The sequence below is a fragment of the Bufo gargarizans genome, chromosome 8, assembly GCF_014858855.1.
Source record: "Bufo gargarizans isolate SCDJY-AF-19 chromosome 8, ASM1485885v1, whole genome shotgun sequence".
Classification (NCBI taxonomy): Eukaryota; Metazoa; Chordata; class Amphibia; order Anura; family Bufonidae; genus Bufo; species Bufo gargarizans.
The window spans coordinates 38,316,371-38,341,415 of record NC_058087.1 but is presented as its reverse complement, the minus strand read 5'-3'; the positions used below and the strand labels follow the sequence as shown (position 1 = coordinate 38,341,415).

Below are 25,045 nucleotides of genomic sequence, written 5' to 3'. Positions count from 1 at the left end.
TCTACTTAACTTCCTTATATAGTTGTATAGAGATTGAAGCTCAATTTCTCTGTTACAGAGCACCAAATCTTCTGCAAGGACTTTGCACTAAATAATTGCAGCCACCACTAGGTGGAGCTTAGGAGCTTACCGCACACTGTTTATACATTAACCCCTCCCCGACCAGCACCGTAATAGTAGGGTGCTGGCCGGGTTTTTAAAGATGGCGCCCTCTCCTGAGCACTGCGGGCGCCATAGATACAGGTAGCCGCCTGCGTCTTATAGCAAACACCCGCGGCTCATGTCCGCAACCGGCAGTAATGCCGATCGTAGAAATGTAACCCCTCAGATGCCGTGGTCAATCCTGACGACGGCATCTGAGCGCGCTGAAAACCAAAAGCGTGCACTTCCGGTGGTGCTCCGGCTCCGTCGTGTGTCGATCGGAGGAGCCGGAGCTTGTGTATAGAAGCCCCTGTCTTTGTGAATGACAGGAGGCTGCTGCATAGTATTTCCTATGGAGCCCTTGCCTGTAATAGGGCTCCATAGGAAACAAGCAATTTTCTCATAGACTCCAGTGCTACTGCATAGATTAGCAATTGAATGAGTGCATGTTATAGTTCCCTATGGGAAAAAATAAATAAATAAATAAAAATTAAAATTCAAATCCTTCCCTTCCCAAAATAGAAAAATAAAAAAAATACACATCATGGGTGTTGCGAAGTGTAAAAATGCCCATAGTATAAAAATATTAAAACATATTCCCCATATGGCAAACAGCAAAATGGAAAAAAGCGTCTTGCCGTTTTTGGTCGCTTCATTTTCTACAAAAATTTTATAAAAAGTGATCAAAAAGCCATACACACCCAAAAAATGAGCCCCCATACAGCTCCATAAACATACCAAAAAGTTATAGGGGTCAAAATATGGCGACAAAAAAATAAAACAGATTTTTTTCCCACCCGGGATAACAGGATGGTGGTGGACGTAGAGCACTGCCATGAAATTACCCACCTCCCCCCCCCCCCCCCATGCCCTCTCTCTTTTCAACTGAAGGCTTGCAGAAATTCCTATAGAAGAGCAGGGGCAGCAATATTCTCCCAGGATCTCTCCTCAGGACCTGACTAGAGACAGCAGAAGCAGGACATCTGGAATACTGGCTGCAAATGACTGGTTCAGAAATTTTCCTCACACTACCAGAGGCCTGTAATACAGGAGACCTCTCACTCCAAATTTGAAAAAAATTACTGGCAGTAGAGTTGTTGGTACCCCAGAAGAGAAAGATACAGGAAGAGAAACTTTACTCTGGGCATTTAACAGGATTGTATTTATTGGCACAATATTGGCAGGAATAAAGATGTGTTGAGGCAGGTTTTTAGCCTGCTTCCTGATAAAAACATCCATACGAGAAACATATGCCGAAGGCAGATCTTGCAGATGTTGGGTTAGAGGTGGATTCTGGACAGAGTGCACAGTAGCCAGGCATCAGGAGTGACAGGCAGAACAAAAAATCTGCTCAAAGTTCCAGTTGAGATCTGGATTGCGTAGACAGAACCAAGGCAGTCCCAGCAGCAGTGGACTTGATAGACACAGGAAGAACATACAGGAACATTTTCTCCAAATATAGGGTTCTCCCTTTAAGCTTCAAGGGCTCAGTGACATACTAGATGGCCTCAGAGAGAGCCTTTTCATTGACAAAGGTCACCACCAAGAGCTTCCCCAGGCAAGGGATGGGTATACGGTACTGGTTCACCAAGGCCAAATGCAAGAAGCTTCCATCTGAACCAGAATTTAGGAAGTCCTACTCCTGAATGGTAATCGGCATACCACCGCAAGACAAAGACACTGGTAAAGTCAACTTTGGAGAGAGCTGGTCTTCATCTCTTCTACGGTCCCCAGGCTCGGGAGTAGGGTTGAGCGAATTGAGCTTACAATCATAGATCCAAAGTCGTACTTTGTTTATAATGCTGTTTCCGTGTACAGTATTAAAATGTATGTGCCCCGTGGAGGAAAACTTCATCTCGGCAAAAGTTGTGCCAGACTTCGGTAAATGACTTCGGTATTCCTATCTACATATTTAAAAACATTTTAAAATAGGAATCCAAAGTCGCCTTTTGTACCAAGGAATCCTCCACTACTGAAGCCGACTTTGGATTCCTGTTTTAAAATGTTTTTAAATTTGCAGATAGTAATACCAAAGTCATTTACCGAAGTCTCGCACAACTTCGGCTGAGACAAAGTTTTCCTACACAGAGCACATATATTTTAATGCAGTACGAGGAGAGGATTCTTTACGGTAAGAGCAGTGAGACTATGGAACTCTCTGCCTGAGGAGGTGGTGATGGGGAGTACAATAAAGGAATTCAAGAGGGGCCTGGATGTATTTCTGGAGTGTAATAATATTACAGGCTATAGCTACTAGAGAGGGGTCGTTGATCCAGGGAGTTATTCTGATTGCCTGATTGGAGTCGGGAAGGAATTTTTTTCCCCCTTAAGTGGGGAAAATTGGCTTCTACCTCACAGGGGTTTTTTTTGCCTTCCTCTGGATCAACTTGCAGGATGACAGGCCGAACTGGATGGACAAATGTCTTTTATCAGCCTTATGTACTATGTTACTATGTTACGGAAACAGCATTACAAACTTAAGTATTTTCACGAATGACTTCGGCTCTATGACCCAAAGCTCAATTTGCTCAATCCTACAAGGGAGCTCTGCCTTGTGAGGTCAAGTGCAGACAAAGCATCCCTTGGCATCGCAATATAGGCATAAGCCGTGAGAATGCCTATGCAGACACTCCTCTTAAGACAAGTTGAGTCTATCCACTTGCATAGCTTTTGGTGCAGATGAAGAAGAAGAAGGAATCTCACGGATGGCTTTCTCGGCACGTTTCTGGAACCTTAGATTAATATGGGTAGCAAGAGAGATCAAACCCTCCAGAGTAGGCGGGATCTCACGTCCCGCCAATTAATCCTTAATATGAGCTGACAGGCCCAACCAGATGTGCCACTAAAGCCTCATTATACCAGATCACTTCAGTGGACAGAGCGTGGAAGTCAGAAGGCAGCAGGCAGAAGGCAGATTCTTCAAAGACTGCAGAATGTGGCTAGGAACTCTTAAAGATTACTGATCACAAGATTGTCTCTCTCCCATAACGGATTAGCCCAGGCGAGGGCCTCACCTGACAGAAGCGAAATCATAAAGACCACCTTGGCCTGGTCAGAAGAAAACAGATGTGGTTGTAGATAAAAAACAAACAAAAAAAAAAGGAGATGATAGAAGAAAAGCGGCACTCACCAATTCCTATACCAATAGTAGCTTTATTCCAGGTAAAAACATGATAGATGCGGGTCACTGCACAGCAGTCCAAGGCAACAGCCGTTTCGCACTAAACAGTGCTTGACAAATTGGTATAGGAATTGGTTAGTGCCGCTTTTCTTCTATCATCTCGTTCTTTTATTTTTGAACTTAACACTTTGTATAGCAGAGCACCACCATTGTACCGCGTAAGCAGCCGTGGCAAGTGTGAATCCGGTCAGAAGTTCAAAAACCGCACGGTGCAGTGCCGACTGTGTTTCTTCTCCCTTGAGATCAAAATTAAATAGTCCACTGGTTAAGGAAACCACAAGACAGTTTGGAATCTCCATAGCAGCATGGGGGCAACAACAGACGAAAACCGCAACCTCCAGCAGGCAAGACTTGAGGCAGAAGTGGAGCTGCAGCTAAGGCAATGGGCAAAGCGTTCATGCGGGTGGACATGTGGTGCATAGAATCCAGCAATCTCTTATGGAGGTCATGCTGTTCAGCCAGCTCCTGACATACCTCGGGTAAAACTCATCTGAGGTGGGTCAGCAGGATTTATGGCCCGAGCAAACTGGACAATGGTTGTGGAACCGCTGTGCCAACCAACGGATTTAGCTATGGGCTACACCTCCTGGCGGCCTATGGTGTTTATCCTTTAACCCCTATACAGGGATCTGGTCTTCGCTGCAGGGATACACAAGGCTGCTTTTGGAGTAGAGTTTGTCTGGTTGGCTGCTGACCCATGAGTGTCAAAGATATTGTTGCGTGGCACCAAAAGGTCAGGAGAACTCATGGTCAAAAAAAATCCAAAGGTCAGGGCAGGCAGCACAGCGTCAGAATGCGGGAGTCAGACAGAAGTCGGTACAAAAGCAGACAAATTAATTACACCACATTTACAGGATCTAGTGAGCTAGAAAGACCTATTGCTCAGGCTAAATACCCACAGAAATCTGGCCATTGTCTGGTATAGATTGTTTGCTGGGAGCATGCAGCCTATGGAACACAGGAAGAGGCCTAGTAACCAGGCTGCTGCCTGCAGTGTGGCATAGGTGGGCCAGCATGAGCCAGCTGCCTAGAAGAAGCTAAGTGAGTGATGTGGTGCCCATGCCTGTGGGCACAGAGCTCCACCATGAAAAAGCTGTCTTTTTGTCAGTCTGTTATTCTATTGTATCTTCTATGTGTCTATGGAATATCTGCCTATTTGTACTCTGTCTATGTAATATCTGTGGAATGTCTATCTACCTACATATCTATCTATTTATCTATCTATCCTACCATCCCATATCCATATATCTTCTACCTATGAAATATCTACCAATAAGCTGTTTGGTGTTCTATTGATCTACTATCAATATATTTTCCATCTATTTATGGAATATCTATCTGTGGAATGTCTACGTAATTAGTCTATATACTGTATCTTCTATGTGGAATATCTATTTTTACACATTCTATGTAATATCTATCTATCTATTGTTATCATCTAGCAAATCAACATTGTGTTAATTTAGATTTATAGGAAAGTGTATTAAGGGACCGGAAAAGTGCAACTTTGTGACAAAAGGCATTCATTAATGTATAGCGTATAGAAAAACACAAGATATAGACAGCTATCTTGTGTTTTTCTATACGCTATACATTAATGAATGCCTTTTGTCACAAAGTTGCACTTTTCCGGTCCCTTAATACGCTTTCCTATAAATCTAAATTAACACAATGTTGATTTGCATTGATTCTTCACCTTAGTATTAATGAAGGGTTGTAAATGTAATGTAGAGCTTGATCATGTTGGATCCATGAGACCCCTCTATCACTAGAAAGTGGTACATGACAAGCGGCTGCACGCTACACACTGCCCCCCTCTCCATTAGACGGACATTTCAGCTGGTTGAACATCTTTTTGTTTTTGTCATGGCTAATTAAAAAAAAGTCATCATCTATAATTACTCCAGACAGATATTGACTCCACTCTATTGTAGAAACCAAGTTGTCCTTGGGGGTTGCGGGGCGGTGGGTACGATGTAAATAATTACATTTGGATTTTTAAAACTGCATTCAATATTTTTTAATTAGGTTTGTGCTGTTTGTGTTAATGTAAAGCTTAACCCGTCACCTATCTATATTGGCTGTGGGTATAAAGCCACGTTACTTTATTATTTTTTTTTGCATACAGAACCAAATATTCCACTTTCCCAGAACCAATTTAGTTTGCCTCTACAAACCATTTCTATTAAATGATATAGATCTCGCTTTGCCTGATACATATATATTTGCTTTATGAAGGTTTACATATGAAATTGCACCGGTTTTTGTCCTGATGGAACAAATAACACTCCGGAAAATGAGGGAAATAATTGGTTGGAATGGAAAGGATGGAGATGGCATTTTTTCACCTGGTAAGTTTCCCAAGCGACTTTACTGCTTTCAAAGTAATAGGGAGTTTATTATCAAACTGAACGGCGCACAAGAATTCTCTCAGGCAGAGAATGTACTGGTAATAAAATATAGGCTAAAAGCCATAATTTCAGCCTAACGCTAAAACGGCAAAATAAATAATGGCAAGATAACGCGGCCTGACAACTACAGACATGTGAAATGGATCATTTAAAGTTCAAAGGGGTAAGAGACAGACAAATGTGAGTTCAGCGTAGGTTATGTCAATGTTCATTATAATATTTATTGTATATATATATATATATATATATATATATGTGTGTGTGTGTGTTTGAATTCCCTATTATCGATTTAATTTATTGGATTACCCTTAATTAAATAAACCATACAAGTGTCAAAGAGAATACAGCTAAAAGATATTCCATATTGTATGCAAATTATCAGTCTACCAGAAGAAAGAAAATGCCTTCCTGGAGCCACCTATACGTAGCTACCCTGTAAGCCAGGTCTACATTAAAATCAACAATATATCAAAAATAAAAATGGCAATACACACACACACACACACACACACACACACCACCACCACCAGTTGGATACTAGTTAATCAGCATTCCTGGCCAGAGGCATTCATAGAAACTAGAAAGTTTCACTCCCCAGCTCGTTTTCTGGATCTATGTTGCTACCACTAGGGGGAGTTTTTCTGCATACAGATTTATATCTACTATTGAACTCGTGTAAAGGTCTGTATGCAGTGAGCGCCACCTAGTGACAGCTGCAGGTAGCTGTATGGCAGTCAGGGAATCAGTTGACTATCTGACCTTGTACCTCAGTAGACCCCAGAGTAGTCATGGCCACATCTTTATGAGAATGGGTATGGTCCTTGTTCCTCTTTTCAGGCACTTGTAGGATAGCAGTGCTGCTGGACCATTTGGCCAAGATGTCCCTTTTTTTGGGGGTAATACTGTATGTTTGTAGAGAGATGTAGATTGTGAAAGATGCAGATTGTTAAAATACAAGGGGGAGCCAAATGTAACTGGTTCTCTCCTCTACATGGGCCTCACAGGACCTACAGTTGCTGCCATTCCATACATATTTGACCACACTGTCTAAATAAACCCTAGGTCACTGTTAAAGGGGTTGTTCAGCTTTTTACAAGTGATGGCCTATCCTCAGGCTATCTAGCTTGAACAAAAGTTCCGCCTCATAAAACAGATCCTTTAGTACATTTTCTCAAACACATAGTACAGTACAGTGTGAACAGGAGCCCATTGGGAGCTCGAAACTCTTAAGCGGAATGTACTGTACTATGTGTTTTATGAATATATAAAGAAAGGATGTTTTATGAAGCATGGGGGAAATTTCATTAATGTTGGATATTGCTGCCGCTGGCCCATGGCTTCCGTGTGCTGAAAGATTGGAGCTACTGGACAAATGATGTGGAGCTAAAGTGGTGAGCGCCTGTAACTTTCTGACATTATTATCCTCAGGATAGGCCATCACTATCAGATCGGTGGGTCGGGTGTCTGACAGCCTGTACCCCTTAAAATCTGCTTATTCAGTGTTTCGGCATCAGAACTATACAACTCCATCCATTTTGTACTGGACAGGAGCTGGTTACTGCAGCATTGTTCCCATTCACTTCAGAGGGGGCAGTGCTGCAGTAAACAGCTCAGTTCACTACACAGTGGACAGAGCTCTATAGTTCTGGTGCTGAAGCTATACCGTAACAGCTGATCAACAGGGGTGTGGGGTGTCAAACCCACACTGATCCTGAGGATAGACCAACACTTGTAAAAGTCTAGACAACCCCTTAAAGGCTCCAATATACATTAGTATACTGTCAGCTGAACTTGCCGTTTTCAGCAGGACTGGTCAACAATCTAAATTGTACGTGGTGCTTCTGACTTTTGTCTGACATCATCTGAAAAGGATCAGAATTTTTTTAGCCTAATTCTTTTGTTCACTTGGGAAATAAGTCATCATCAGAGGTATATTGGCAGCTATCGGCTGAAGGCTATTGAAGGTATATGGGCCCCTGTAGTGACCCTCCATGACCCTAAGATCATCAGACAACCAATGGAATTGACAAAAATTTCACGTAAATCAATTTCATGTCAATAAGTTATATTATTGTATTCTGTTATTAGGAGGAGCGATATCCAACATGTACAGTATCATGGCTGCTCGATACAAGTATTTCCCTGATGTGAAAACCAAAGGCATGGCTTCTGTCCCCAAACTAATAATCTATACCTCAGAACATGTAAGTTAAATCAATCCGTGTTGGATGTGTGACGTGCATGGATTCACTTTTAAAATGGTGCTGGAAACGACAAATTTCAGAGAATTGTAGAAAAATGATGAACAAATTCCTCCTACGCAAAACACAATAGCCATGTAATCTCCTCCTAGAGAATCATCATGGTAGGAGCAAATATTCACATAGAACAGCAGTATTACACAAGCCATAGGACAGTACACAATTACGTCCATATAGATAAAAACATTAGTAATTAGTCAGAGCAACCAGACTTTTTTTTCTTGAAGACGTTGGTTTCACTAGTCATCCTGCTGGATTTCTTAATTAGAATGGCTTGCACCATCATTCTTCCACATTAAATACTGGTGGCTCATGCTTCAGTCAGTGACAGTGATTAGGGTTGAGCGAATAGGGTTCGGATTGCTGTATCCGAACCCGATTTGTTTAAAAACTTTATTAATAATATGGGCTTCTTCTTATTGTAAAATGTATATCCTCTGCAGGGAGGCTTTCTGAAGGTTCTGCAAATATTGCGAGACTTACTTCATCTCGCCTTTATCACGTCAGTTTGTGTATTGGCATTACTTTATCAAAATACTAAGCCAAACTCACCTTTGTGCCTCATTATCGAAGCCGAGTTCAGCTTCGTATTTTGATACAGTGACAAAGTAAGTCTCGCGATATTTGCAGAACCTTCAGCAAGACCTCCGTGGAGGACATACACTTTACTTAGTAAGATAGAGCCCATATTATTAAGCTAGTTTTTAAAAGAATCGGGTTCGGATATAGCAACCCTAACAGTGGCATACCTTCAATGTGGGAAGACCACGCAACTGCTATGGGACCCATGGGGAAGGGGGCCCAAAGCAGAAATGCTTCTTCCTCTTCACAATGTAAAAACACAGCATTTTCAGACAGCCACCACTAGGGGGAGCTCAATGCAAAGAGATTATTCAATCTCCCAGTAAATTGTAACTGCATAAATTCCTGTGCACTGAGCTCCCCCTAGTGGTGGCTACAGACAGCAGGCCAGCCTTATAATAGAAGGAAAGCAGGAGACTTATCAATGTATTTTGCTATTTGCCTGAAGTCATATAAAGTGGGAGAGGTGGACGGAGGCTTTTTTTTTAATCACAATTTTGTTACATTCAAATTTCTTCCACTTAATAAAATAAAGAAATGTAAATACATTTGTCACAAATCATGTGTTTCCTGGGGGTGATTGTTGTGCACGTATTGCTAAGTTTTGTTATGAGGCCCTATAAGATCTTGGTACGCCCCTGCATGGAGGTAAGATATTGATTGCATTTGCTTGACTGAAGCTATTAGGTGTGATTAAACTGCCTTGGGAGAGGTGTTAGAGCCGAGCTGTAAGTTTAATCACACCTAATGGCTTCAGTCATGGCAAATGCAATCAACACTTTACCTCCATGACTGAAGCACTGAGTCACCAGTATTTAATGCTGGAGATTTCTGATACAAGTCACTCTGATTGAGAAAGCCAGTCGGATGACTAGTGAAATGTGTTCAAGAAAAAATACAAGTGCAGGTACTCTGACTTATTACTACTGTCATACTATGACCTGGATACATGAGAACCTTTACAGACATAGAAAAACGGTTAAAGAAGTTCTACGTCTAAATTTACTTTTACTGAAAAATTAGTAACTCCAGTAAAGCTACAGAGAATCTGATTAAAAAATATATATAATAGATAAATAGATAGCTAAAATGTAGGCAGCACTCTCATTTTGATGCCATGGGTTCATAAATTGTATACTTTTCTACTTTATTTTGCTGAGAGTGCTGCCTTTTTGCATTTTTGTATATTGGGCAATGGTCTAGTCCCCTTGGGCTTTTACCTTGTTTATTTTTGCTAACGATTTGTTTCTATTTGGTGCTGCCTCCCTTGCTTTGCGATAGATAGATAGATATGAGATAGATATGAGATAGATAGATATGAGTTAGATAGATATGAGTTAGATAGATAGATATGAGATAGATAGATATGAGTTAGATAGATAGATATGAGATAGATAGATATGAGTTAGATAGATAGATATGAGATAGATAGATAGATATGAGATAAATAGATAGATATGAGACAGGTAGATAGATATGAGATAGATAGATAGATATGAGATAGATAGATATGAGATAAATAGATAGATATGAGATAGATAGATATGAGAGAAATAGAGAGATATGAGATAGATAGATAGATATGAGATAAATAGATAGATAGATAGATAAATATGAGATAAATAGATAGATATGAGATAAATAGATAGATAGATATGAGATAGATATGTGATAGATAGATAGATATGAGATAGATAAATAGATAGATATGAGATAGACAGATATACAGATATAAGATAGATAGATAATATGGAAGGAAACAAGGAAGATATACTTATATATGTGTGTGTGAGTTTTTCTAACAAATGAATTTACATCTGAATACATACTGAATTTTTCAGAGTCATTATTCAATGAAGAAGACTGGAGCAGCGCTGGGATTTGGTTCAGAGAACGTGATCCTGGTCAAATGTAATGAGAGGTAAGTGATACCGCTATTCTAGGTGTAAAGGCTTTACGTGGCCGGCGGTCACCTGTTCCGTATGGGGGATGAGCTATTTCTACTGCCATCACTCGTCTTCACAGGGAATTAGTTTCTGGTCAGCAGATCCCAGTTTACATAGGATGATCTGTTGCCCAAAAACAATGCTTTTCCCGATCAATGTACTGTACATCGGGTAGTAGCTTTACACAGGGCAATTATCAGGAACAAGTATTTACTAGGAACGCTTCTTCCCTCTAATTGCCCTGATCGCTGGCCTTAATGTATAGGTTTAGTCTGGGGAGGGGGGTTTCATCACTCAGTTGTCATCGCATGATCAGTCCATTTTATTACCTACTTAACAATGACTGTATTAATTCCAGAGGAAAGATCATTCCTGCAGACCTGGAGGCCAAAATCCTTGAATCGAAACAGAAGGTAGGTAAAGACCTCTGCAATCTTTGAATGGAGCTAAACTTTACTGTGTGACTTTAGACAAGAATTAAAGGGTACCTGTCATTTTCACAAACTTCTGACATGTCTAGTGAGTGTGAAGTTTTGAACGTTGCGGGGCCAAGTGGTGAGAACCCTACCGATTGCTAAACTGAGGAGGCAGAAATGGCCTGCTGAGTGCTGGGCCACGTTCATTTCAGTTGGGCTCTGCTTGGAGGGAGAGGAACAAGTGGTGGACGGATTCTGTGGCCTTTCTATGAATCCGTACATCACTCGTGAAGAGAACAAAGCAACATCAGAGAGTAAGGAGCCCAGCACTCAGTAGGGCACCTCTGACCCTTCGTTTGAGAGATCGGGGGAATCTTCCCCGCTGCTCAAAATGTCTGGTATCTCACTATGGCATGTCAGATTTTTTTTTTTTTTTAAATGACCGGTACCCTTTAACTATAAAACATTTTCATATAAGAAGATAAGGGTCTGCTTTAATTCTAAAAACAGCACAGCTCATTTAAAAGGGTTTTCCGACGTTTTCAACCACATGGATCATCCTGAGCCCCACTGAGACCTCCTCTCAGCACACCAAGCACAGTGCCGTATACAGGGGTGTAACGACCAGGCCTGGCGGGGGGGCAGAGGAAGGTCCGCAGCCCCGCTACTTGCCGCATCTGATTTTAACGGCCAGTCCGGGCCCTTGTGCCTGGCCGGGGGCAAAACCCCCCCCCCCACCCATACCCTCTTTGGCGCTGTGCCTCATGCTGAGATGATCCTGCGAGACCCGTGACCTCAGTGCCGGGTCTCGCGGGATGATGAGGCGCACGCCAGATGACTGGATTGCCTGAGAGAAGTACAAGAGAAGACGGCGTTAACTGAAGTCCAGAGCAGAGTAGATAAGTATTTTTCTTGTATGTGTAATGTCACACAGTCCGCCGGCTTCATACTCACAGGGGGCACCTGGCAGTGGCGACAGTGCGGCACAGTGGCACGCCGCACTTGATGGTCGACATGAGTCATGACAGCTCACCGCCATGCCTCGCCGGCCATATGAGGACGGGACACGGGCACAGCAAGGCAGCAAATCCTTCATACTGGGGGGCCCGGCCCTGGGGTGAAAATCATGAAATATACTGAGCAAAAAAATGAAATATATACAGAGGGGGCAGAAATTGGAATTAATATATAGAGGGGGCAGAAATTGGAATATATATAGAGAGGGGGCAGAAATTGGAATATATATACAGAGGGGGCAAAATGGATATATATACAGAGGGGGCAAAATGGATATATATACAGAGGGGGCAAAATGGATATATATACAGAGGGGGCAAAATGGATATATATACAGAGGGGGCAAAATGGAATATATATATCAAGAGGGGGCAAAATGGAATATATATATCAAGAGGGGGCAAAATGGAATATATATATCAAGAGGGGGCAAAATGGAATATACATACAGAGGGGGCAAAATGGATATAAATACAGAGGGGGCAAAATAATAAAAATTAATAACAAAAATTAAACACCTACCTCTTCTAATTGATATTCTACTACAACGCATTCAAACTTATAGTAGGCGGGAGTTTGTGGGGGGAGGGGGGGAGGCAATTCAATGTTTGCACTGGGGCCCATAGCACTCTAGTTACGCCACTGGCCGTACATTATATAGCTGCTCTGCTTGGTATCACAGATCAGCCCCATTCATTTCAATGAGACTGAGCTGTGCCTTGGCCATGTGACCGATGAATGTGACGTCACTGGCCTAGGCTAAGCTACGAGAAGGCCGTGGCAATCCTGTGAAAGCCTCAGCCTTCTAAAACAGCTGATCGGCCGGAGTCCCGAGTGACCCCCACCGATCAGACACTGATGACCTATATAGAGGATAGGGCATCAGTTAAAAAAATGTTGGAAAACCCCTTTATATGAAACCAAGCTGCAATACCAGGCACAATTTCCGTACCATTTACGTCTCATTGGACTTGAGAATCCCTTTAACCCTATACTGAGCTAGCTCTTATGGTGTGGTGGTTTCATAGGTTTTGTGTTAGATTTTAAAAGCAGTACATGGGCATTTACTGTCACGTCTACCTGGAGTCCATAAATGTGCTGCAAATACCCACAACATTCTCGTATACCTTGCAGGGCCACTTTCCACTGTACGTGAATGCTACTGCTGGGACCACAGTTTACGGAGCGTTTGATCCCATTGACGAAATGGCAGATATATGTGAAAAGTACAACATTTGGCTTCATGTGGATGTAAGTAGTGGTCACCTTGTATAACACCCATGGTAAAGATAGTAACCCAGTCTTACTGAGTCCGTATCATGCGACTGACTCTATTTTTCTTGGCCCAGGCTGCGTGGGGAGGTGGACTTCTCATGTCCAGGAAGCATCGTCATAAGATGAACGGGATAGAAAGGCAAGTAAATCGGAAATAACAGGATGATGTTACTACTGTACGCCATTTATAGGAAGAGATTGGGGGATACGTTTTTTGCAGTAGTAGTGGTTCTACAGCACCAGTCATGGCGGCTCTACAACCATCAGTGAATCGTGCTGTGAGGATCCATGGTGACGCGTCATGGCTTAGATGTATAGTGGATTCTATGTGGAGTTTTTATGGTAGTTTTATGCTTTTTCAGATTTCCTTTTTACAGCAAGTTTTTCATGACAACTTATCTCAAAATCATGGGCTTCCAACATTTTTTATGGACAAATTAGAAAACCATAATGAATGGTAAAGATTAAGTGATACATGTCTATAGGTCAGAATCCTGATGGGAACTCATCACCATCATGTACTGTGAGCTGTAAAATGATGATAATTACCACCAAAATAATCTAGTCAAGAACCATCAGCCTCAAAAAATCACAGACATATCTATTTTATTCTCGGACACAGGTAAAAAAAACACCTATTTTTACGGACTGTGCAGAAATTTATGGATGGTCGGCAACCCTGGTCCCAACAGATACATGAAAGGGCTTCTGTCGTCAGATTTATGGTGGTAAAACAGGCTGACCTAAAACATGCGCACTGGTCAGCAGAAGCTATCTGTGTTGGTCCCATGCTTAGGGCTCATGCACACAAACGAATTTTCTTTCCGTGTCTATTCCGTATTTTTTGGGCAGACCGTATGCAGAACTATTCATTTCAATGGGTCCCCAAAAAAAACTAAAGTTACTCCGTAGGCATTCTGTTTCCGTATGTCCATATGTCCGTTCTGCAAAAAAATAGAACATGTCCTATTATTGACCACATTACGGACAAGGATAGGACTGTTCTATTAGGGGCCAGCAGTTCCGTTTCGCAAAATATGGAATGCACACGGATATCATCCGTATTTTTTGTGGATCCGTGTTTTGCAGGCCGAAAAATACATACGGTCGTGTGCACAAGCCCTTATCTGTGCCCTCACTTAGGAGAAAAATTTAGTTTTAATAAATGCAAATGAAGATATGCCCTCGCCATACCCAAACAGCGTTATTTGCCAGTTATGAAAAGGCCTTTATTTAAAGGGGTATCCTAGTTATAATACGTTATCCCCTGTCTACAGGATAGGGGATAACTATCAGACTTATGTATGTGCACCCCTTTTCATATGTACAGCGCTATGGAATGAATGGTGCTTTAATAATAAATCATAATGATGATAATAATAATTGGTGGGTGTCCTACCGGTGGAACCCCCACTGATCTGGAGAACAGGGGCCCTGTATCCTGTGGACGGAGCGGCTGGTCGGAAAAGCACGCCGGAGATAGATGGCATCGCTGGACATAAATGAGTACAGCGCTCGGCTATTTCCGGCACTGCCATAGAAATGAATGGAGCGGTGGCGCCCATCATAGATGACCTTTTAAATGGCATTGGAAGTGAGAAAAAGTCAAGTTGTGCATCCTCTGTAGATCTAACAAGCACACCGTGCAGACATTGCAGTACTGCATCTCTGTCATCATGAGATACAAAGTGACACGGCTGGTATCACCGTTCTCATCAGCATGTATTGATCAGACAGCAGCTGACATGCCAAAATTACTGCCTTGTTTTTTTTTTTCCATTGCCTGGGGAAAATCAACTGCGACATGACCTCTTTATTTGCCCCACTGAAACTTGACAAAAAATGTCAGTAAGAATAAGGTTGCTGAGATTAGAAATGAGACACAATCTATTGCTATAAACATCAAGGGCTCCTTTCTATGAGGGCAGAAGCGCTGTCGGCAAGGGACGTGCTGCTGCGTGTTACATAAGGGATGCACATGGTGCGCCTATTTACAATGCTCAATTTTCAGTTATGGAAGCCTCAGGCCATAGAAAAAAAGTAATTGAAGACGTAGGAAAGCTTAGTGCAATGGTATATGTGAAGGTTATAGCTAAAATTGTGGCTTTGGGTTACTTACATTTCCTATAACCCAAATGTTTTGCCTACATAGAATAGTAATGTTTAGGGGGATTAAGTGTGTTAACCCATTGATCCAGCAAGCAGATCACATTGTAGAAGATACAGGGCTAAATGACACCTTTTCCTAGTTGTAAGATGCAATATGCATGAGCATAGACTACTTAATGCAACTCTCTTTGCCATAATAGATGGATGCTACGATGGTGGCCCATGCCCGTTGCTTCCCCGCTACTACAGGCGGTAACAGACGCCGCTCCACTCACCCTGTGTCTGGACCCACTGCCCCTCCTCTGCACCCCCTCAGAGGGCACCTGTGTCCTGTGTGTCTATTCGAAAAAATGTATTCTGATTTGAACCTCAACTCATTCTGCAGTACTGTAAGGGTTAAACCCTCCTTTAGTTCTGTGTGCAGCTACCAGGCTGTTTCTAATGTGTTAATCAGCTTCTGCTATATATACCATGCTGTTTGTCTCATTCACTGCCTGAGCAATAGGTTTACTGGATTGCTAGATCCTGCAAAAGGTGTGCTATAATCAAGGTCTGCCTGTGTGCCGACTTCTGCCTGATTTCCTGTCTCTGACTCTCTGCCACCTGACATGACCTTTGTAATTGTTTCACGGATTTGCATGTAGATTGCCTGCCCTAACCTCAACCTGTTACTGACTGTGAGTTTGTCTCAACCCTCAGTGCCCCCAACATCAGCATCCAACCATACCAAGACTATTTCAAGAGGTAGAGGCCCTGGTGTAGCAAAGACCAGATCCCTGTATAGTGGTTAAAGGATGAAAACCAGGGAGACGTCCTTAGGTTTAGCCCAAAGCCAAATTGTTGGTTGCCACAAATGTTCCACAACCACTGTCCATAATTGATAATGTTCTGGAAGACCCATTAAAAGGAAATTAAAGTTCCCTTTAGACCTTTTAATTTTTTATTATAGTTTTGCCAGAAAAGATTCAGCAAACCTTGTAATTTATTTATTCAAATCCCTGCTCTTTTTGAGCTGTGTTGTACATGGGGCCATTTTTTATCAGAGATCGATAGCATTCTCTGTGCAAGTGTGTATACAGAGGTAGCTGCAAGTGATTGATAAGACAGCCCCAACTGAGCTCAGAAAGAGCTTAGATTTCAATGTATAAATTACACATTTTACTTAATCATTTCCCACAAAACTATATCAATCTGCTCAGCTCCTCCTGCTCTATATAAATACTGACAAGTTCTCTTTAAGTCCTGTAAGTTGTGAGGTGAGGCCTCCATGGGTCAGACTTGCTCTTCTAGCACATTATTATTATTATTATACACACTTATATAGCGCTACTAATTCCGCAGCGCTTTACAGACATTATCATCCAACTGTCCCCAATAGGGCTCACAATCTAAGGTCCCTATCGGTATGTCTTTGGAGTGTGGGAGGAAACCGGAGTACCCGGAGGAAACCCACGCAAACACAGGGAGAACATACAAACTCCATGCAGATGTTGCCCTTGGTCGGATTTGAACCTAGGACCCCAGCGCTGCAAGGCACCAGTGCTAACCACTGAGCCACCGTGCTGCCCGTTAGCCACCGTGCTGCCCCACAGATGCTCGAGTGGACTGAGGTCTAGGAAATCTGGAGACCAAGTCAACTCTTTGTCATATTCCTCAAACCATACTTGAGCAATTTTTGTTTGTTTTAGTTGAGAATTATCCCAAAAGGCCATTTCCATTAGGTAAAACTGTTGTCATGAAAGGGTTTACTGGGTCTATAACTAGCCTTTGTTCTCTATGCACATCAGTGAGCCTTGTGTGCCCAGGACCTTATTGTCGTTTCACTGGTGTCCTTCCTTGGATTGTTTTTGGTAAGTTCTAACCACTAAACACCCCACAAGACCTGCTGTTTTGGAGTTGCTTTGCCTCAGTCATCTAGTTGTAAAGTCACTCAGATCCTTACCCCTGTCCCCAATTTTCCTGCTTCAACACATCCAGGGTCGGGCTGGGAGTTTAAAGTGGCCCTAGAAAAAAAAAAAACTAGAGATGGCCCCATGTTGTATGAGGTAGGGCAACATAAATAGGCAGGGACAACAGAAGTATGCTGGGCCAGCAATACTGTACTACAGCACAAAATACCACCAAAAAACCACCAATGCAGCACAAAATACCACCCTAGCAGGACCAAATACCACAGTGCAGTGCAAAATACTTCCGCCCCAGCTGCAATATTCTAAATCAAAGGTATTACCCTCCTGAAGATGGCGATACATTTGAATGTAGGAGGGCTCTCTGGAAATCAGTGGTGATCTGGACTCCTCCCATGTATGACATCTGAAGATAATTCTTACTTGATTTCCCATTTTCAATACAAGCTTTTAGTTTCATTTAGAACGTAAAAAATGCCTTCATATTTATTTTATAGAGCTGACTCCGTGACCTGGAATCCCCACAAGATGATGGGTGTTTTACTCCAATGTTCTGCAATTCTCCTAAAGGAAAAGGTAAAATGACAAAAAAAAATATGAAATGAGTAGTCTTTTCAGTGCTTACTACTGAGCCTTTAAGGGCCCTTTCAGTCCCAAAAAGTTTTAGTGGGGTAATATATTTTACTCCCCTACACAGATAGGGGACTTGTGTTGTCTTTACCCCAGAAATAAAACGGAAGGAATGGTTCACGGACTACAAAGATGAAGGGAAAGAAACTGGTGTTTAGGATTATTATACATACGTTAGTATTTTCTTTGTATTCACCAGGGTATACTTCAGGGATGCAATCAGATGTGTGCAGGATACCTCTTCCAGCAAGACAAGCAATATGACATATCATACGATACCGGAGACAAAGCAATACAATGTGGCCGCCATGTGGATATATTCAAATTCTGGTTGATGTGGAAAGCAAAGGTAGAAATACTGATGACGCCAGTCACATTTTATTCTTAAAAAGTACAATACTTTTTGCTTATATCAGTAGACCGGTTAATTCTCAAAGTGGCCCAATGAATGAAAAGTGCGAGTGAAGATAGATCCAAGGATAAACGTTGTGCAATGTCTCTCTCCCCTGGAGAAAAAAGTAACCGGTATGTCAACATATACATATGCTTAGTTGTCAAATATACTATGCTTTCTTCCAAAACAGGGCACTGTAGGGTTCGAACAACAGATCAACAAATGTTTGGAGCTCTCCGAATATTTATATTCCAAGATCTGCAATCGGGAAGATTTTGAGATGGTCTTCAGAGGAGAGGTTAGTCTTCACAGATTAGAAGAGGGTATTAAAACTGAAATCAGTGCTGCTCAGCAAGCAAGCGCCATGTTTGATCACATCTGTGCAGGCGCACAAAACTCAGCTCTAGACGTGGGGGAGGGGGTGTTTTTAGGTCTAGAGGCCTATGTAGTCAGCACCAGGGACGTCTCTGTAGTGGTGCTCAGACCACTACAGCCCGCCTCTTGGTGCTCCAAATCCTAATTTGCATAACAATGAATGCAAGATTTTCTGCACAACACTGGCACCTGCCAACAGCATGATCAACCCTACCAGGCTAATAGGGTTGATCCTGGTGGCAGAGCTTCTTTAACATAAGAAATTGAGCTATGCTGTCAACTATTAGATTACTGAATCAGACCTTATTTTCTAGCCTGAGCACACAAATGTCTGCTTCTGGTACATCCCCCCAAGCCTCAGAGGTATGCCCCCAAGCCAAGAGAGGCAAGAAAAACTGCACAAGGTGAGGCTTCTGTGGTTTGTCATTTAATTATATCAATCATACTAAGATTATACTTTCTTTATGTTGCAATTTGTTGAATTCTGGACAAGACTCTGGACTCTTTTTATGGAAAAGAAATCTGACAAAAACTCCTCAGGAGCTAAAAACAAGGTGTAACTCATCACAGGTTAGTATAATATGACGCAAAAGTTCCTGACGGTAAAACTCTTTTTGCGTCATATTATACTAACCCATTGCATAAAGAGTAAATTACGCCTTGCAGACATTGTGATGTTTATATTGCCCAATCTTTGTAGCCTCAGAGGAATTTTTATGTGAATTGTGGGAACTTTGGACTTGTTCCTTTTGTGTCTCAATTGGAAAAAAAATTGCCTTCTGGATCCTTATGTACTGTACTTTGTTTCTTGGAAACAGCTTTGTTCTTGTTCAAAGGTGCTAGTGAGAGTTTCATTCTCACTCATGCGCTGCAGGTTGTAACAAGGCTAGGAGCATATCATTGGACCAGGGATACTGTACTGGCCCAGTAATCAACTTTTAATAAGTACCAATGAAAAAGTTGTTACTCTAATCAAGAGGGAGATGGGGGATAAAATAAATTAAATGTAATATTTGGTATCCAGTCACAGGATATAGAGCTGTGACACATCGAGTCAACTGGACAGAGATCCACCTGATATTAGCGCACTAACATATATTGTACCAAATAAGTCTTTTATACATCCTTTAGTTTATTTACTATTTATCTTAAGCACTTATATAGCGCTACTATATTCCGCAGCGCATTACAGACATTAGCATCCAACTGTCCCCAAAGGGGCTCACGATCTAAGGTATTAGTTAAAATGAACATTTATATATATATGAAGACGGTATATTCTACTGCAGTGTATTTATGATGTTTGCCTGTCTTCAGTGAAGATCATAATCTAATTTCGCTATTTTATAAGAAGACAGTATAGATAAACTGGAATGCCTGGAAGAAACCACTTGAATATGAGAATTTATTCCCTCAAATGGGTTATCCTGGAAAACATCCTCAGGATAGGTCATCATTATCACATCGGCTGGGGTCTGATTCCCAGCACCCCTGCTGATCAGCTGTTTCAGGAAGTCGTGGCCTCTAGGGAGCTCACCAAAAACAGCGCCGTACATTGTATAATGGCAGTACTTGGTATTGCAGGTCAGTCCCAGTGACTTGAATGGGGCTGAGCTGCAACTAGACCATGTGACCGATGTACGGTGACGTCACTGGTCTAGGCAGAGGCTGGACTCTTCTAACGGCTGATCGGCGGGGGTCTTGGGTGGGTGTTGGACCTCCACAGATCTAATACTGGTAACCTATCCTGAGGATAGGTCATCAATATTTTTTCCCCGATAACCCTTTTAAACTCTAAGCTGCAAAAGCAGCTGTACTAACTACTACAGGGCTAGCCTTACAATAGGCTAACCAAATGTCAAGTTCAGTTATATGCATTATATAGTGGTGCTGATCCAGATGCTGTTGTTTGTAACATGATTCGCATATTGCACAAAGGTGTGACAAGATGCAAAATTCTTGACACTGAATTCTTGCAGGAAATGTTCCTTTCATCCAATGGTCAAATTGTTCAGCCAAACTCCTGACATTTGACCATTTGACAGAATAAACATTTCCTGCAAGGAGTGAGTTTATTTTGATAAAAACTGCAATAATATGTGCATATATTATTGTACTGATCTGCTGGGCAACTTGATGCGCACTAGGAACAGCATTAAAAAGGTTGTCCAACTTTGGAAGTCTTTTTAACCAGACACCCACGTCACCGGATATGCGGAGGAAAGCACACTTACATACTCCCCACTGCTGGGTTCTGGCTCCTTTAGTCTTCTTCCACGCTGCGGTCTCCACTCAAAGGTGGACAACTCCTATAAGGCCCTTTTACATTGGCTGATGTTCAGGCAATTATCAGGAACAAACCAAAAATGTGCAATAATTTCCTGAGCGTGAGTGGAGGTGATAGCCGCATTAACATGCAGCAGTTATCATCTCATCGTTACTGCGATTGTTCATCCCTGTACTGATTAAATTGCCGGCAGCACATCCCAGGTTGATGTGCAGCATAAAAGACGTTATTACTTGATGAATGGGCATTTGGGTGTTCATTGGTTGATCAGTAGCACATTTACTGTACATCGGGCAACTATCGGGAATGTGCGTTCATACAAATGCTCATCCCTTATAATTGCTCTTATCCTTGACTTGTGTAAAAGGGCCTTTAGTGGTGACCATATACATTAGTCTAAAGTCAATTAAAATGAATGTTTTTAACCAAAATGAACGTTTGTTGGGTGAAATTTAACAACAAACAAACGTTTTAGCTAACAGATGATTGACCATTAAAGCTTGAAAAGAAGTCGTCCGTGTTTAATATTTTTGTGAACGAAAATCTTTCTTTGAAAGAACGTTCCCAGATAAATCTTTGGTCCATCGCCCGCTTTCATTGATCATATATGGGCAGTTTGAGCAAAATGAATGTTCACCAGATGATTGCTTGTTCAGCCATCGACCAACTTCTATCTAATGTGTATGGCCACCGTTAAAAACACCAGACCTTTCCCAGCAGATCCTACAGCCAGTCACAAATGTTTAAACTTGAGTCTGTTTTCTTCTAGGTGGCTCCAAAGATAAAAGCTCTAATGATGGAATCTGGAACAACAATGGTGGGCTATCAACCCCAGGGAGAAAAGGCAAACTTCTTCCGAATGGTCATCTCAAACCCTGCAGCCACCAAATCAGATATTGACTTCTTGGTGGAAGAAATTGAGAGATTGGGTCAAGATTTGTAATAAATGTGCCAAATACACTGAACCCTCTATGTTGGAGAAATCTTCTCCTAATCAGTTGAATAGTATTTTTGTTTTTTGGTGAAAGCAAAAGAAACCCTCCCTCAGTACAGCTCCTCTCTGGCATCTTAACAAACATAGGTTGCTGAAGTGTATATGTAGAGAAAATATTATCTAACCCGTGTACAGTGACAACTGGCATAAATGTGTTTGTTAAGGTTGTCAGATATGTACAAAATCCAAAATAACCGAGTGTTGTAATATGTATTCACTTGTATGTCTGTCTGTGTGAATATTTATGTACAGGGCCGGCCCTTGACATATGTAGTGTAGGCCTTTGCTTAGGACAGTAAATATTGATAGGACAGGATTCTCGATGAGTTAAGAAGGGAAAGGCTAAACCTGATAACCATGAAATATGGAATGTTCCTCAAAGCCAAGGAGCTCGGGATGGTTTGTTTCACTTGTACGGCAAATATAAATTTTTCCCAATATGTAATAAGACATTAACACTTTGTGTATAGATTCCTTCACTCACTAGTGTAATGTTGCATCCACCCAGCGAGGTAGGTTGTATAGGAAACTACTTTTACAACACACCTACCATTTTCATCATAATCTCATGGTATATTAAGGCCCTATTACATGGGATGAGGATCGGGCCAATTATCAGGAATGAATGTTCATATGAATGCTTGTTGCCGTTAATTGTCCCATGTAAAGGGGTCCCATCACCAAGCAAATCTTTCATGCAGCACCTATACAACCATCCTGCCAACAAAATGCAAACTGGCCATGTGAGAGAACCCTTACCGGTATAAACATATGAAAGGAAATGAATGGTGTGTCTCAAGATGAAGCTTATGTTCTCCTATACATGTTGTCAATTGCTAGGAGATAGGCCACTACCAGAAATTCCCTTGCAAACACTTCATAGAGGCTTTTGTGAAATGTGTTTTAGCATTTATGGTGGCCTGTTACTTTTAATACTCAAACATAATCCTCTAAATAATGACAATGTAACTCCACATGTTGTAATTACTATTCCATACCTTTCCTGAATCTGTATTTCTAAATGTCTGTTCTTGGAGGCCTCCTCTCTTACGGCATTGTGCAGGCTTGCCTGGTGAGCACTTGACTTCCATTTCCACTTAAAGGGGTTTTCCAGGAGTTAAATTCTCAGGTTAAGTCATCCATATCAGATAGGTGGAGGTCCGACTCCCAGCACCCCTGCTGATTAGCTGTTTGAAGAGGTCATGGTGCTTCAGTGGGCGCCACAACCTCTTCCTAGGCCACTGACGTCATGTTCATTGGTCAACTGAATGGGGCTGAGCTGCAAAACCAAACACAGCTACTATACAATGGACAGCGCTGTGCTTGGTTTGCTGTGAGGAGGCGGCAGCGCTCACCTGCCTTTTCAAACGGCTGATGGGGGAATGGGGGGGGGGGGTGCTGGGAGTTGGACCCCCACCAATTACATATTGATGACTAATTCTGAGGATAAGCCATCAGTATTATAGCCCCTGAAAGTCGCTTTAATGGAGTGGGCACAGGAAGTGCCATCTTCCATGCATTAGACCCTCCATGCTGCACATGCTTCTACCGGGTCTATCCCTCTCAGGCAACATAAAGCATGAAAATGGTGCACTTGTGTCATCCTTCTTCCGTCTTCGAAACAATAAAGACAATATGTGGAGACATATGTGATACCTGGAGAAAAAAAAGAAGTTCTAGAGCATCATAAAGAATGCATACTTATATGTCACTGTTGGTAAACAGTTTAAAATCTCAATTTGCGGGACAAGAAATCCTTAGGCTTATGGGACAGAATCCTGCGTTCAGCATAGATTGACTTTTCTCCATAACATAACTAGTCGGAAAAGCATTAACCAGTAAATAGTTGTGCGTCCCCGTCTTAGTGTCTTGGGGGTTATAGTAGCACAGTCGTTGTAACAGGTATACTCTTGCTGTATTTCTAGGGATTATTTTGTGTAGATTGTGTACATTATTGTCAAAAAAAAACTAAAAAAAACTTTGTGAACTGGGATTAAATGTCATAGTTTTACAGCAGTTTAACTGTTAAAACATAGGTATATGAAAATACTGGCTTATTTATATGCAGAGATTTACCATGTTAAAGAGGTGTCTTGTATTTTCCTCCATTTGTATTGTATTCTATTTATATATATATAAATATAGTATATATTATTGAGCTAAGTTCTAAATAATGTTTATTGTAATTTAGTGTCTTTGTGAACCAAAGAAATCAAAAAAATATATAGTGGAACTTGTATCTATACTATAGTGCCCTCAGATGTAGTTCAGAAGTATAAACTATATGTCTAGGTTTATCAAGGGGCACTAAGATTTAGCTTCTATCAATGCTCATTTGCATGAAGGGGGTATAATAAGTAATGTTAAACCATGTCCCCCTTTGAAAAATCTAGTATGTAGTCGTAGGCTCATAAAAATGACAGTTCTAGCACTTTAAATTCATCAGCATTAAATTTCTAAAATGCATTTATTCCAACATGCTGGACCAACACGACAAGTTTTAGTTTACAGTTTATTTATGTCCATTTTAGATATGATATTATGAACCCACTGAGCTTCCCCCTTGTTGGTCAACGCTCCGTTGGCAATGTCAATCCTTCTTTGTTTAAAGCTGTAGATCTAAAATAAAAGAATGGCTAATGAAACCAGGCTGAATGATTAGTAATGACTTAACTTAATGAATGGTCTGGCAAGTGGACTACATGAAAAAAAGTGACTCTAAGTTTAAAGGGCATCTGTCAGCAGTTTTGTACCTATGACACTGGCTGACCTGTTACACGTGCGCTTGGCAGCTGAAGGCATCTGTGTCGGTCCCATGTTCCTATGTGTCTGTATTGCTGAGAAAAAATATTTTTCATACATGGAAATGAGCCTCTAGGAGCAACGGGGGTGTTACAGTTACTCCTAGAGGCTCAGCTCTCTCTGCAACTGCTGCTCCCTCTGCACTTTGACAGGGCCAGGCAGTAAAAACATCATAACACCTGGTTCTGTCAATGAAAATGGAGAGGGTGCGGCAGAGCCTCTAGGTGTAATGACAACGCCCCTGTTGCTCCTAGAGGCTCATTTGCATATATTAAAACATCATTTTTCTCAGATGCGGACACATATGAACATGGGGC

General features: G+C 41.7%; 1 protein-coding gene across 1 annotated transcript in view; it reads left to right on the top strand.

Moving 5' to 3' along the window:
* The window catches only part of GAD1 (glutamate decarboxylase 1), a 59,684-nt gene extending 36,388 nt beyond the window's left edge, over positions 1 to 23,296 (top strand). The window contains exons 6-16 of the mRNA XM_044304097.1: positions 5,561 to 5,673; positions 7,822 to 7,937; positions 10,418 to 10,497; positions 10,881 to 10,935; positions 13,090 to 13,206; positions 13,305 to 13,369; positions 17,744 to 17,822; positions 18,076 to 18,225; positions 18,461 to 18,568; positions 18,960 to 19,049; positions 21,702 to 23,296. Of these exons, the coding sequence (XP_044160032.1) occupies positions 5,561 to 5,673; positions 7,822 to 7,937; positions 10,418 to 10,497; positions 10,881 to 10,935; positions 13,090 to 13,206; positions 13,305 to 13,369; positions 17,744 to 17,822; positions 18,076 to 18,225; positions 18,461 to 18,568; positions 18,960 to 19,049; positions 21,702 to 21,875 (1,147 nt within the window). The 3' untranslated portion in view covers positions 21,876 to 23,296. The remainder of the gene's footprint in view (positions 1 to 5,560; positions 5,674 to 7,821; positions 7,938 to 10,417; positions 10,498 to 10,880; positions 10,936 to 13,089; positions 13,207 to 13,304; positions 13,370 to 17,743; positions 17,823 to 18,075; positions 18,226 to 18,460; positions 18,569 to 18,959; positions 19,050 to 21,701) is intronic.
* The last annotated feature ends 1,749 nt before the right edge of the window (positions 23,297 to 25,045 follow it).